The sequence below is a fragment of the Haplochromis burtoni genome, unplaced genomic scaffold (assembly GCF_018398535.1).
Source record: "Haplochromis burtoni strain Fernald_Lab_line unplaced genomic scaffold, NCSU_Asbu1 Contig_544, whole genome shotgun sequence".
Classification (NCBI taxonomy): Eukaryota; Metazoa; Chordata; class Actinopteri; order Cichliformes; family Cichlidae; genus Haplochromis; species Haplochromis burtoni.
This window is the reverse complement of record NW_024582905.1, coordinates 55775-70462: the sequence shown is the minus strand read 5'-3', so window position 1 is coordinate 70462 and position 14688 is coordinate 55775. Positions and strand designations below refer to the sequence as shown.

Genomic DNA, 14688 nt, shown 5'->3' with positions numbered 1-14688 from the left:
CTTTCTGGCCTACTGACATGGCACCGCAATCCCACAAGGCACTGCGGCGTGACGTTGGGTTTGACAACCACACTGGGGCACATAGTCACCAAAACACAGCAAACCTTAATAATCTTATCAAGCAGTGTTGTGTTTATTTCTGCTCTGCCCTGTTCATTGCACACACAATAATTCGTCTGCCCTATAGCTTCCGTGACGCTGTCTGTCCGATCACCACTGTCCACATTTGCAGCTGGTACCTCAACCTCCACTTGTCCAACACAACTGCTGTCCACTGCCTTCATGACATTGTGATTTTTATTGTTGGCCTTCTGTCAGATCTTCATCGATCACTTCTGCACGGGGCACACCTTCAGACTCTGCAGCTGCATAACGAAAGCCTGTAAGATAAAATTAGTGCATACACATAAGGTAAATGTACACCAATATTCCAATGACAGGTGTGTGATTCATCTGGAAGTTATGTGCGGATTAGTGTACAATGATAGCAATTTAGTATGTTTTTAGAGGCCCATGTGCAGTGTTGGTGCCCAGTCTGGATTTGTTACTCCATTTCATATGCTGGTTTGCCTGCAATAATGCCAAATCATAAGCTACTCAGTCGACATGACGTGGTTCTGCAGCATCACACATTAGCATGTTTTATCTCATTATCTATGACCTCAGCGCATTGCAAATAACACTAAAAGCCTTTTAATAGTGATATGAATTAATTTAGAACTCACCAGAAAGAAAATGCCGTGAGCAAACCAACAAAAAGCTGGGGATTGCAGAGAACTCGATATCTGCTTGTCTCACTGATGTCTTTGTTTAGTAATATCGGATACATGGGATCCCTCACGTTGCCTCCAGGATGGAAAACGATGAAAAGAGAGCCCATTATCCAGCTTCTTGCCTTCACGATCGTGTGATCTAACTTTGCAACTGACAACAAAACACGTACGAACCATAGCTGAAGCTGTATCCTGTGTCTGGCCTACTGTCATGGCGGAGGGGGGCGTGGCCCACCTCCCGTGACATCACATTTGCTTGCTTTCTGCTATGTAATTCTCTTGCTAAATGTCTGTATGTATTTTTCCTGCTGTTCATATGATTCAGTGCATTAAACTCTGTTCCAAGAATTCTACTCTTTTCCAGGGCATCTTTTTGAGTGTCTTGACTTTAATTGGATCTAAAGAGGTTGGATCTCCACATCCTTGGTGGGAGAAGGTTATCAGGATGGCGTCAAAATTTGCGACCACAGCTGCTCAACTGAGATGGATGCCTTCCTCAAACCACAATCCAAAGCGCGCAAGACTGAAATCCTCATTTAACATTGCTATATTATTGACTTACTTCACTCAAATATGAAATGGACAATTTAATCTATCCTCTCTGCATATCATGTAATTTCTACACTATATAGTTACACTTAACTTTAAAGCATGAGGCAATTGTGTTAAATATGCTTACATAAATCCAAGAGATGGCCAATCCCTTTTTTCAGTGCAGACCAGAGGCCCAGGACCATGACGAGTATCTTTTTATTCATTGAAACCTTTTTTTTGCACATCCAGTCAGATTTCCGTGTGTCCATGAGTCATATCACTTTAAACAGTTGTTTAGAATTGGTGTTTAAAGAGGTGGAAGTATTATTACTTAAGCAATGTGTTTCGGTCTGTTGCCTTCGTCAGGCACATGTTTTAGTTATACTCTATAATCTATATAACGTAATGTGACTGAATGCAATTATTTCTTTGGAAGAAACATTTTTCAAAGCAGGTATGTTCATTTGTCTTTGTTGGTAAAGTGCAGGAGTTGATACTTTCTTTATTGGATTTCCACCGTCAGAACAACTTGAACTGTACACGAGACATTCAATAGTCACAGGAATTTATCTTTTTTTATTTATTGCAGTAATTTTCACTTATTCATGTGTGAAGTTCCATGAAGTATAACCAAGCTAAATTTTCTTTGTGCATAGTAATAATGCCAATTAAAACTACTGCTAAAGATCTGACCGGTGGGGCTCTTTTTGATGTCTGAAACGTGTGGGTCATTTCATTTAAAGAAGTTATTCACACTTCCGTACAATCTTTTTTTTCTCATGTATACATTTTTATTTTTGTATTAGTCTTTAAAAGCTAGAGGTAATGTCACTGTCCAAGTCAGTATTATCATTGTATCAGTATCATCATAATAGTAAATAAAGAGTTTCTTTTGTCACAGGATGTCGCACATCGTCACTCCACATCAAACAGGCAGGAAACCATTGGTGTGTGACCTCTTTTTGTGTCTACACAGAGTATGAGAAAAAAAAAAGTCAGTTTACGCTGTCACTTCTGCAAAGATGACACGACTCTACTGGGCCATGTTATTGATCGGGTTTTGTTCCAGTTCAGGTACGTCCACATCATTTTCTTAAAATATTTTATTGTTTTAATGCAGCTGAAATCTGCTTGCAACAATATTTACATAACTAATTTAGAAGGATAGCTTCAATGAGTGATTTACGTCACGTTGATGTTTGCTGTGCGTCTCTAGTGTAGATGTCTCTGTTTTATTCTGTATTTGTCCATCATCTAATCAAACATTTTGCCTCTTCTATAACAGAGAGCACTATAATCATCAGAGAGCCTGGTGAGAGCATCACTTTGAAGTGCTCATCAGAAGGATGCCCCCCCAAAAATGATGGATATGCTGGGATGTATCTGTATCATAACTTTATTGAACAGAAAGAGGTGTATTTCTATGGTAACTATGCCAACAGCAAAATCATGGAGCGACCACGATACGAAGGCAGGATTGAGTCAAACGGCGCTCCCATGAACCACAACATCACCATCAGCAACTTGACCGTGGATGATTCTGGTGTCTACACTTGTGTCTACAAAGAATCAGCTGACAAAGGTGTCAACTGCAATGTCTACACAGTTTTCGTGAGAGGTGAGTTTCTTTTCTTCCTTGTTAAAAATTCTGCGACTTTGTTCTGCAGCTCACAAGCCTGTAGAATCAGCCAAGGACAGTGGACTGCATGCAGTATTTAGAGAGTCAAGATCTGACCCTTACTCTTTGGCCCCAAATCTGCTTCTATCTTGATGAATATGTTATAAATTACAGAAATATATGAGAACAGAATGAGGTGTATTTTTATAGCAATCATATCAGTGGCAAAGTTATAGTGCGACCGTGATATGAAGGCAAGATTGAGACTGAAGGAACCTCTATGAACCATAGCATCACAATAATCAGTCTGACTGTGGATCATTCTGGTGTCTTCATTTGTGTCTACAAAAAATCATTTGACCATAGAGTCGTGCAGCGTCTACACCGTTTTCATACGTGTGTTTTCTTCTTGTTAAAAACGCCACAATCTTGTCCAGTGACTCACAAAAGAGTTGGCCAAGTGCAGTGCAGTGCATACCCTGTACCTGTTACATATTTAATAGATAACCCTTACCTTTTGACTTTTTGAGAAAATGCAGAAACATGTATGAAAAAGCAACAATTTAATTAATCTACTTGTTTTTTTTTTTTACCTATACAGTCATGATGTTACAGCTAAATGGGTCTTTTGGTTTTTGGCAGAGGTAGCACTCTATATAAACACTGTTTATTAAAAAGCCTAATCACTATATTAACACAACAGTGGCTAGATTTAGCTCTTTGACTTATGTAAAATACAGTTGTTTGCTTTTAATATAGTTAATTTTCTACAAAATTTTAAATGAACTGAAACATCATACACAAGTACATTTACATCTCTTCTTGTCTATGTGATACATACAAGGGAGTTTTAGTTTATATGCTCTCTCCTTTAGGTTTATCAGGAATTGCAAATTTACTCTTAGTGAGTGGTCTGCAAGCTAAAGAAATTCCACGAATGTAATAATTATAGCAAATCTTTTGTGCAGCTGCAAGACAACAACACATTTGTTTTCCTTTATTCTCACAGAAGTGGCACCATGCCTGGGACAAGATGACCTTCCCACCTCGGTGTTAGTTGTCATTACCTGCATGTACCTTAGCGTGCTGTTAATCGTAATCTTTATCCTACTGATAGTCCACAGGGTGAGTTGATTTGATTACATAGCTGTCCTATATTGTATTTTAAAAAACAAGAACATGCCCTTATATGGGGACAGTTGGTTTATTTTTACTGCATCAGAAAAGAGTTTAAGGTGCAAAAAAGTCACAAAAGTAATGTCCCCATAAGAGAACACAGAGTCTCAAGGAGTTAAAATGTTTTTACAGTATGCAAGATAATCTATTCCAGTTCTGCAAGCTATGACACACTGCCTTTCTGTCTGTAGAGTTTCACAACACTTTGATGTAACTGCTGTGACCGTGATAGATGTTGTTGTGCTGAGAGACTGATAACATCTAAAACCACCGCTTTATATATACTCCTTGTTCTGTTGCTTCTTGGAAGACTATAAACTATTCACACTTTGGCACAGGTTATATAACAGATGAATTATTAATAACATTATGACTTACTTTCCCCTTTGACGTACATACTACCGACAGGTGAAACAAAGGAAGAGCTGCAGAAGATTATCCAGGAGTTCCCAGCAAGAACCAGATGATTATGTGTATGAAGTTATGACCAAGAACAGCCTCTACACTTTGGCAACTTCACCGCAGCAATCTTAAAGTCCTTATGAGTTTTCTTAGAATTACAGTATAATTATTGTGTTTAACAATAGAATTTAGGAATCTGATTGTGTCTTATTGATTTTGTTAATAATGGTTAATGGTTTGCCTGGACTCATGGACAATATCAATCATGCTCCATAAAGTCTCATTAAAAATTAAAGTTTAAAAGTTATTAAACTCTCAGAAATGAATGAAAGCCATGCAGGAGGCACAGTGACTGTCCCACAGGAAGTATGCAAACTGATCACCAAAGCTATTTATTACTTTATCTATAGAATTTATATTACTGTGGAGCACAACATTTGCACAATAAAGGTTACTGATTTGTTCAATTCCAACATGAATGCAATTGGTGAGTGTTTCTGGCTTCTTTACTGCAATATAGGGCAAACATTTTTGAGGTTTGTGGGGGAGGGATGGATGAGATGTGAGCAGAAACCAACTAAGAAGACGGGCAGGAGCAGATGGGTAAATGGTTTACATGACTAACTGCAGATTTTGCACGATATATTATTACAGACAATTATTTTTTACCATAATAAGGTGTATAAAACAAATAAATGTACAATAAAAAAACATGCTTTTTTCCAAGTAAATATATATTTCTAAAGGTGCTATTGATGTGAAAGTCTCACTAGGTTTCAGTAACAATCCATACAATCCACAAATGCAAAGAAATCAAACCACTGATGTGCAATAATGAGAAATCACACAGAGAAAAAGTATTGAAAATGCTTAATGAAATGTATTTAACATTTCATACAAAAACCTTGTTGGCTGTATGGAGAACCATGCATTGCTCTGGTTTGATTGTGGTTCATTTGTCCACACAAAAGTCTTAAAAAAAGTTTTGTGGGCCCTCTGAGCTTTAGTTCTTTACATTTTCAGCTGGATTCAGGTCAGGTGATTGGCTCGGCTATTCTAGCAAACTTTATTTTCTTTTTCTGAAACCACCTGAGAGTTTCCTTGGCTGTGTGTTTCTCATCATTGTTTTGCTGAAACATCCACCCTCATTTCATCTTCGTCATCCTGGTTGATGGCAGCAGATTGTTATCAAGAATGTCTCGGTACATTTTTCCATTCATTCTTCCTTTAATTATATGAAGTGTGCCAGTGTCGTCATGCTGGAAAACAGCCCCACACTGTGATAATCCCACCTCAAACCTCACTCTTGGTGTAGTATTTTTGGGGTGATATGCAGTGCCTATTGACCTACAAACCTGGTGTGTATTATGGCATTCAAAGACTTAGATTTTGGTCTGATCTGACTTTCAGCTTCTGTAAATGTTGTTCAGTTGCTGATTTATGTATTCGTATTTATGTTTTTGTGTTACAAATGCTTATAAATTCTCATATTTTCTCCCCCTCCCTTTTTAAAAAATTGTCATACCACAACTATAATGTCATAATTGAGTTAACAGTAATAAAAATTCATAAATAAACAGATAAAAGAAACACACACAAGAGGAGCCTGTAGAAAACTTATAGAGCTCCCCTTGTAAAAACAAAATATGATGGCACAACAGTGCATTCAGATCATAACTCTGATTGCAAAAGCTGTCAGACATGACAGGATTTTAAAACAAACAAACAAACAACAAAAAAACAGATCATTCTGAGATGGAAATCATGGCTCAGGATGCTGAGGAAATGGCTGAGCGTCAGTCTTCACTGGATCATTGCACTAGTGTTTCCCAGCTCTTTGACACTGTGAATGTTGTTCCCTTGCCTGTGAAAGAGTTTCTTACCTGCTTTTCCGGTGCAGGGGTTTGCCTGAAACCTTAAAACCCATGGACACGTAGTTGTGAGCAGCCTCTTGTCTTGAAGTGAGCATTTGGATTTGAATTTTTTTGGATACTGTGGAGAGTCTAAAAGGAGACTGGGACTGTCACTGTTTTTAATTTGGATGTTATTGAAAATTCACTGTAAATGCATTGAACTCTGACCCGGAATCCACATTTGAGTCCTGCATTTGAGTTCTGCCTGTTCCTAGAACCTCGGCAGAGAATCTGTGGTATAAACTTCATGTGTTTGTTAAAGCAACTGCACACATTCAGAGAGTACAGGCAGAGAATAATTTAAGCCCCAGTATACTAACCTTTTGCTCTGAGGTCTGTGTGTGCATAATAACATCAAGCAGCGGGGCATATTCAAACCACAGGAAGACGTGGGAGTGGGAACCGCTTTGTTTGTCTTGATGCCCTTTGCTGAAGCAGTATCTGATATGTATAGATGTATCTTCTTACTTCTACTTTTATGTTGTCTGTCAAGGTTTGACAGACAACATAAACCTTTGAATTTCTGGGATGGTGGCGAGTTGTTGTGTCTTTGTGTATGTGTATGTAAGACTTTGTGCGTTGCTATTAAATGCTACTAATTAAGTTCCACTGAGCTGATCTTGCAGATGCTGCATTTTTATCTTCTCAACTGTAACAGTATCGGATTTTTCCAATAACTGTCGACATGCTAAAAGATTGCAGATTATTCTTGCTGTTAGCAAATCAAATCAAATCAAATCAAAAGAGTAAAATGTTCCAAGAAGGATTTATAATGTAAAAAATAATTTATTATGCTTTTATGAAATATATTAATCTCAATTACAAAACAATATATGGGACAGCCTTACTTATAAAGGTTAGTAACTTACATGCATGTGGTGTACAAAATATTAGCTTGTGGACAAAATGTATTATTGTTTGTACATATTTGAGGATTTTTTTCACTTTACTTTAATAAAAATGGATTAAAAACAAGAATAACCAGGACAGGCAGGATTTGTTGTGTAAAAAATAACATGCACTGTTACACGAACAGCTACTGGTTCCATTTGTGACTGTATCCAGAAAAAAGCCCCTTAATATGAAACAGACCTTTACGGATCTGTTTCCCTTTCACACACTGACATGACTGAAGCTCCGTCTACAACATGTAAACTCAGTTAACTCAATATAGATGTTATTACCTCCTGATCTCTTCCCACAGATATATTTGCTTCCATTAGACCTTGTTTTCACCTCCTCGTAGCTGCTGTCATGTCCAATTTTCTTGTGAATGGTCAAAAACAGTCAGTGTTTTTGCTCGTTTTCTTAATAAACACACGTGAACCAAATGTCAACTTAAACTAAATTAGACTAAAACATGTCATCATTTATTCTTCTGATAATCCTAAATACCTTATGACATCAGAAATCTGCATATGGACACAAGATCTCTGTGAGTGCAATAAAAATGTCAGAGCTGCACAGATTTATAACCATGCAACAAACTGTCCCACAAAGTTGTGTATTTACAGCCGTTTGTTGCACAAGAGCTTTCATCAAGTTGAGATTTGAACTTCCTCACAGCTGTCAGGACAAGTTTTTCTGCTCAATTTCAGGTGAAGATTTGTAATATTGTGCTATTATTGTTATTGTTATTATTGATGTTTCCTATATCAAACAGATGACCTGTAAAGTAACTTCAATAGGATAACACATAGATGTTCTGGGTGTTTTTCTCATCATAAATAAACCAAAAAAGGAGGTTTGTGACAGGCCACCTGAACAGGTGTGTCAACAAAGTACGGGGCATCAATTTAGCTTTTCCTTAGCTACAGTAATCTTACTCGTCTGTGTGTATAGGTCTATGGAATACAATATTTTTGTTTTTGTTTTTTTAATGTTTGACAAATTTGAGTTATTTTATTTTGAAGGTGTTATTCACTTGTTCACCCATTTGTTCTTCATGCGTTTTCATTGAGCCATATAAGTCTTTACGTGTTGTAATCTAAATCAGTAACTGACTGAATGTAATGGCTTTATCTGACAGGATGCACACATCTTCAGTCTACATCAAACATACAGGAAACACTGCTTGCTGTCTCTTCTGTGTGTGTGTATATACAGAGTGTGAGAAACTAATTAAGCATCATATGCTGTCACTGCTGCAAAGATGATGCTGTGTTTGACCTTATTATTGATTTGTTATGATGCATATTCAGGTATGTCCATTTATTTTCCTTATTTCTCCAAATATTTAAAGGTTTTGATTTTAAGTCTGCTTGGAACAAGACTAGAGGATTTTCTTTTTAAATTTTGCCTTGTTACTGTATTACTATATGTACCCTTGACAGATTCTAAAAAGAAATAAGGATGTTTAGTCACTGCTAGTGCGAATGGCTCTGTTTTATGTCATATTTTACACCCTGTAATTTTGCCTCTTTTATAACAGAAGGCACTATAATCATCACGGAGCCTGGTGAGAGCATCACTTTAAAGTGTTCCTCAGAAGAATGCCCCCAAAACAATGGTCGATATGTTGGGATGTATCTGTATCATAGGTTTACTGAACAGAATGATCGCACAGCAAAGTTATTGTGCGATCGAGATACAAAGGCAGGATTGAGTCAAATGGAGCTCTCATGAACCAAGCATCACCATCAGCAGCTTGACTGTGGATGATTCTGATGTCTACACCTGCGTCTACAAAATATCAGTCGACAAGAGTGTTGAGTGCAAAGTCTACACAGTTTTTGTGAGAGGTATGTTTTTCTTTTATATTCTCAAAACTCCACAGTCTCATCCGGTAACTCAGAACAGAAATGCAGCGTTTAAGAGTTAAAATTTCCATTGAAAGGTGTAGTTGAGAGATAAGTGTTATCTTTACAACAAACTGAGCTTTCACATTGAGTTAAAGCAAGAAAATACAGAAAAATCTAAGAAAGAACAACACACATCTAATCAGCGAATTACATGCAATAAACTCAGTTTATTTAGATACTGTTGAGATCTAAACTGAGCACCAGAATAGGGATGAAGGATGGTTTAAGCGACTTTGAACTTGACATGGTTGTTGATGCCAGACGACCTTATTAGACTATTTCAGAATAGGCTGAACCACAGCTATCTGTAGGGTTAACAAAGGATGGTCTGAAAAAGAGAAACTGTCCAGTGAGCAGCAGGATACCCTGGTTACAACCAACATACTGTCTTGTATCAACACTTCTAATGCTGGTGGTGTAATGGTGTGGGGAATATTTTTTAGTACCACCTGAACATTGTTGAAACCTAACAGCCTACATGTTTTGCTGTTCATCATGTCCATTACTTTGTGAGCAGTGAGATAACACACCACGTCATGAAGCTCAAATCATCTAAAACTGACTTCTTCACATGACACTGAGTTCACTGTACTTAATAGTAACTAGACCTCAACCCAACACGGCACCTTTGGGTGTGGTGGAATGGGAGATTCACATCATGGATGTATGACTGGCACGTCTGCAGCAACCATGTGATGCTAACATGTCAGTATAGACCAGAGCCTTGCATTGGGACAAAACACAAATCTCACAGGACACAGGCACGGGGCTGAGCAGGAACCAAAAAATAGATCAACGTGTGTCGAGAAACATTTTATTAAGACAGTGGGAGTGGGTTTAAAAAATATTCTAATGGAAGGCTCTAATATGGACCAAAATCTCTGAGGAATATTTCCAGTTCCTTGTTGAATCTGTGCCACAAAGCATTAATGCAGCTGGGAAGGTGAAAGGCATCCAGCTCTGTGTCTGTATCACAAAAAGAGAATTTTATTTAAAATGTACATTTCTTTTTATTCATTATTAAAGATGTGCAAACCTGTTCTCATTATGACAAACTGTATGGTGCATGTGTGGTGTAACTCTTGTTTTCCTGTAGTTCCCACAGGTCCTGATCATCAGCTCCTGTGTCATAAGCCTGCTGTTGCCCGTCATCCTCATCCTACTGAGTGTGAGTTATTTAGTCCTCTTGACTTATGGTTTTATACCTAAGTTAAAATACCCTAGCTCTGCAAGTTATGACATGTTATTTATTATCTGCATTTATCAGTCTTACCAAAACCACATATAACTGCTGTAAACATGATGAACCTCATGGCCCTGACACACTGATTACTTTTAAAAACCACTCTGAGCTTTTTATCATGAAGTGCAGCTGTGGAGATGCTGCTGCTTCCTTAAAAACCAGTGTAGTGCGTCCACATTTCTCTCATTGTTATTTCAAGATTTTAAAAAATTGTTTCTTTGATACATAACTCAAAATTATTGATAATTTAACATTATCCCTTTCCCATCTGAAGTCTAATTTTATTTTAAGAAATCTGGACTTATTTACTGTATAAATGTTTCCAGTTGGTAACTCATTTTCTCAAAGCTGTAGTGATTCAAAAGTGTTTTAAATCCGCTCAGAATTCAGTCCAAAAATTACTTTTGAACAATTTTCAATACTTAATGTAAAGTCAGTCACTGCAGTGTTTTTACTTCCAACAGGTGAAACGAAGAAGAAGCTACAGAAGAACAGCTGTTGTCTGCAAACAGTTAAAGAAAAGTCTGCCTTATGGCTGGAATGAGCTGGACGTGTAATATATTACTGCTAAATTAAGAGCTGCTGCTGAATTAATGATCAGTAGGAAAAAGCTGAAAAGGTTAGTGGCGTGGCTACTGATGAGGTTCCCAAATATCTGCTGGTGAACCAGAGGAGTGAACTGACGATGTGATCATCATTTGTAAAGCTGCAGCAAGAACTTTATCTGATTCTTTTTTGTGTTTTAAATACTTTATACATTCTGGAAATTTGAAATGAGCCCGCACAGAGATTTTACTCTTTGTGTTCTGACGTATTTGTGTTCATTTTAGTCAGGAATGTGTTAAAAGTGTTCTTGGTGAATCAGTCAATTTATTGATGCCTTTTTATAATTTTATTATTACCATCAGTTTCAGAGACATTTGATGATGTATTCATTAGTTAGTATAAATGAGCAACAACATTAGTAACATGAAATGAACACAGTCTTTTTAGAAATGAAATCCTGGTGACATGAGATTGAAACTGTGAGATTGAAGTCAGGTGCCTTGACTTGCCTCGGCCGCCAGATGTCACTTTTTTGATAAGACTGAAGTCTCTAAGTCTTGAGTCTTTACTTGCATAAGTACAGTATTGAGTTCTTTGAGTTTGTTTTCCAGACTCCAGCTTACATTTGAACATCATACTTTTCCACACATATAACAAAACTGTAATACTGCATGGTAATAAGCAAGAAAGAAATGTCACAATCCTGTGGCCTTCTGATTGGTAGACAAATTAATTGCCACAGTAAGAAATCTAAGGATTAAAGTGAAGACAGTTGATCTTATTGACATAAGTTTCACCTTCCTCTTTTTTGATGTGCCACCTGAACAGGTAAACATGTATATGTTTGTACCATCTTCAGCTAACAATTCAAAGGTCTTTTCATGATTTCAATCAGGAAATGACTTAATGTAAAGATTTTATCTCACAGGATGCACACATCATCAGTCAAACCATACAGGGAAAAACTGCCTACTAGCTCTCTTGTCTTTGTTTATGTACAATACAGTGTGTGGCAAACAAAGTCAGTATATGCTGTCACTGCTGCAAAGATGATGCCACTGTGCTGGATCATATTATTGATTTGTTGTTATTCTCATTCAGGTATGTCCATTTTTTTTCTTTTAAAATATTTAAAAGTTTAAAGTCTACTTGGAACAAGACTAGGTGAGAGAATTTTAAAAAAAAAAAAAACTTTTTTTTTTTTTACCTGTACCTGTATAAATTTTTGTATCATTCATCACTGATATGTATCTGTAATCACTTAAATGGTGATGTCTTATGTTATATTTTACATCCTGTAATCAGACATTTTGCCTCTTTTATAACAGAGAGCACTATAATCATCAGAGAGCCTGGTGAGAGCATCACTTTGAAGTGTTCATCAGAAGGATGCCCCCAAAACAATGATGGATATGCTGGGATGTATCTGTATCATAACTTTATTGAACAGAAAGAGGTGTATTTCTATGGTAACTATGCCAACAGCAAAATCATAGAGCGACCACGATACGAAGGCAGGATTGAGTCAAACGGCGCTCCCATGAACCACAACATCACCATCAGCAACTTGACCGTGGATGATTCTGGTGTCTACACTTGTGTCTACAAAGAATCAGCTGACAAAAGTGTCAATTGCAATGTCCACACAGTTTTCGTGAGAGGTGAGTTTTTGTTTTTTCCTCGTTAAAGATTCTGCGACCTCGTCCTGCAGCTCACATGCTTGTAGTATCAGCCAAGCACAGTGGACTGCATGCACTGGCTAATTAGAGAGTCAAGATCTGACCCTTACTTTTTGGCCCCCATCTGCTTCTATCTTTGATGAATATGTTATAAATTACAAAAATATATGAGAAAAGCAGCATCACTAAAACTTAATTATGTATATATTTAATTATAGCCTTTTCCAGTTTGTAAAATGATTTCAAAAGGGAACCTCACAGGTGGCATATATAGTCCTTTAGTACATTTACTGATGTTTTTCTCTATATCATACATACAAGTAATTTCTTGTGCAGGTGCATGAAGCAGCACACCTGCTGTAACTCTTGTTTTCTGTATTTCTCAAAGGATTGGCACCATGTCCCAGCCAAGAGCCCCAGATCCCCACCACTGTGGAGGACAGATTTCTAGTCATGCTGTTGATCATCTGTATCTGTGTGATCAGCACACTGTTAATCATTATTTTCATTCTGCTGATTACGCAGAAGGTGAGTTCAATCCTCTCTACTTATGGCTAACTTATCTATCTATGCAACAGTGGTTACCTTTACTGTCTGCAGATATTGTGATATGACTGCTCTAAGCTTTCTTGCACTGACATGCTGATTAGATCTAAACCACTAAATGAGCTGGTTCCATTTTGAAGTGCTGCTATGGTAGGCCTGCTGCTTCTTGGAAACGAATCTTCTGTGCTCACACTTTCACTGTTGGCAGTCATCTTCAAATGCTTTAGCTTCTTACGGTCACTGTGGAAAACATCTGTTACTGTTACAATACACAATCTTTACACTGTTGTTTTACTATTGACAGGTGAAACAAAGGAGTAGCTGCAGGCGATTATCCAGCAGTTCCCCGGAAGAATCAAATGATTGTGTGTATGAAGTTATGATGAAGAATAACTTCTACTCTGTCGCAGCTTTAGAACAATGAACTCAAAGCCCCTATAACTTTGCTTAGCAATACCATCCAACCTTTTTGGTTGGATGGTTTTTTTCTCTTTATTCAAAATTCAACCATGCAATTCAATACATTAGTAAAAATGTCAAACAGTAACAAGTTTAAGGGTAGAGTCAGTAATTTATGAAGTTCTTAAATTGAAAAAAGTATACTGTACACTTAAATACAATGGTGCCAAAATACATAGGACCAGATTTGAGGTTTGTGGAAGCTGCCACGTTCCCGCCATATTTGAATATAGTAGCTGGGAAGGACATTCCAACTCATAGCGTTTTATGTGTTTGACTGGCCTCATACATAGTACGTCAAAGATGGAGGCAAGGAGAAGTCATCGGTGTTAGTGTGCTATGATATTTAAATTTGGGCCTGCACCTTTAGGCTCAAGATATGAAGCATAAGGGGGTCCCCGTTACCAAAGAAACAAAAAGGTAAAGGAAAGAGACAATGCCCTGAAAATCGAAATAAAATGTCAGGACTGTAACATATGGAAAAGTGTCTTGCCCAAGGACACAACGACCAGGACAGAGAGCCTGGGGAAGATGCGCTTCCCAATCCCCTGAGCCACGGTCGCCCCAAAACTGTTAATATTAAGCTTAATATCAGTCAGAAGTGAGCTTCTCTGACTCATTGACCAGTGTCAGAGTCCTTTCACAAAGTTTTACAGCCTCTTCTACAGTAAATACAGGGGCATGTTTTTCACTTTGCATTGACAGCTGAGGTAAACAGTGGCCTGACAGGATGCCACAGACAGGGGAAAAAAGTAGGGGTGCAACGATACACAAAATTCACGGTTCGGTTGGTGTCACGGTTTGAAATTTTTTCGATACAAAAAATGTTCATGCCTTTTTAATTTGTCATTCATTAAAATTATAAATATATATTTTAACTCAAAAGTACAGTTTTTAAATTCAATGTTGCTGAAACAACAAAGTAAGAAAAAAAAATCAATTTGATCGAGAAATCACTCATCTTTGGAAAAGAGAGTTAATTACAGAGAAATGGCTCT

At 37.4% G+C, this 14688-nt stretch overlaps 2 protein-coding genes across 4 annotated transcripts; both read left to right on the top strand.

The window, feature by feature from the left end:
* Positions 1-12: 12 nt before the first annotated feature.
* On the top strand, positions 13-7957 carry LOC102293371. Its single transcript, XM_005947869.3, has 4 exons — positions 13-2381; positions 2593-2925; positions 3935-4050; positions 4510-7957. Exons 1-4 carry the CDS (start codon positions 2330-2332, stop codon positions 4633-4635), a joined length of 627 nt encoding a protein of 208 aa, XP_005947931.1. The 5' UTR covers positions 13-2329; the 3' UTR covers positions 4636-7957.
* Positions 7958-8067: 110 nt separating this feature from the next.
* LOC102296981 lies at positions 8068-14482 on the top strand. Of its 3 annotated transcripts, none has more exons than XR_006053007.1 (7): positions 8068-8617; positions 8848-9157; positions 10314-10385; positions 10925-12170; positions 12335-12667; positions 13074-13213; positions 13536-14482. XR_006053007.1 is itself a non-coding variant. In XM_014329413.2 (7 exons), the coding sequence occupies exons 4-7, from the start codon at positions 11936-11938 to the stop codon at positions 13653-13655; spliced, it is 765 nt and encodes a 254-aa protein (XP_014184899.2). In that variant the 5' UTR covers positions 8068-8617; positions 8848-9157; positions 10314-10385; positions 10925-11935; the 3' UTR covers positions 13656-14482. The 3 variants fall into 3 exon arrangements, 2 of the variants coding, with proteins under 2 accessions (XP_014184899.2, XP_042070224.1); XM_014329413.2 differs by having other exon boundaries at positions 10925-12107; XM_042214290.1 differs by lacking the exons at positions 8068-8617; positions 8848-9157; positions 10314-10385; positions 10925-12170 and having other exon boundaries at positions 12189-12667.
* The last annotated feature ends 206 nt before the right edge of the window (positions 14483-14688 follow it).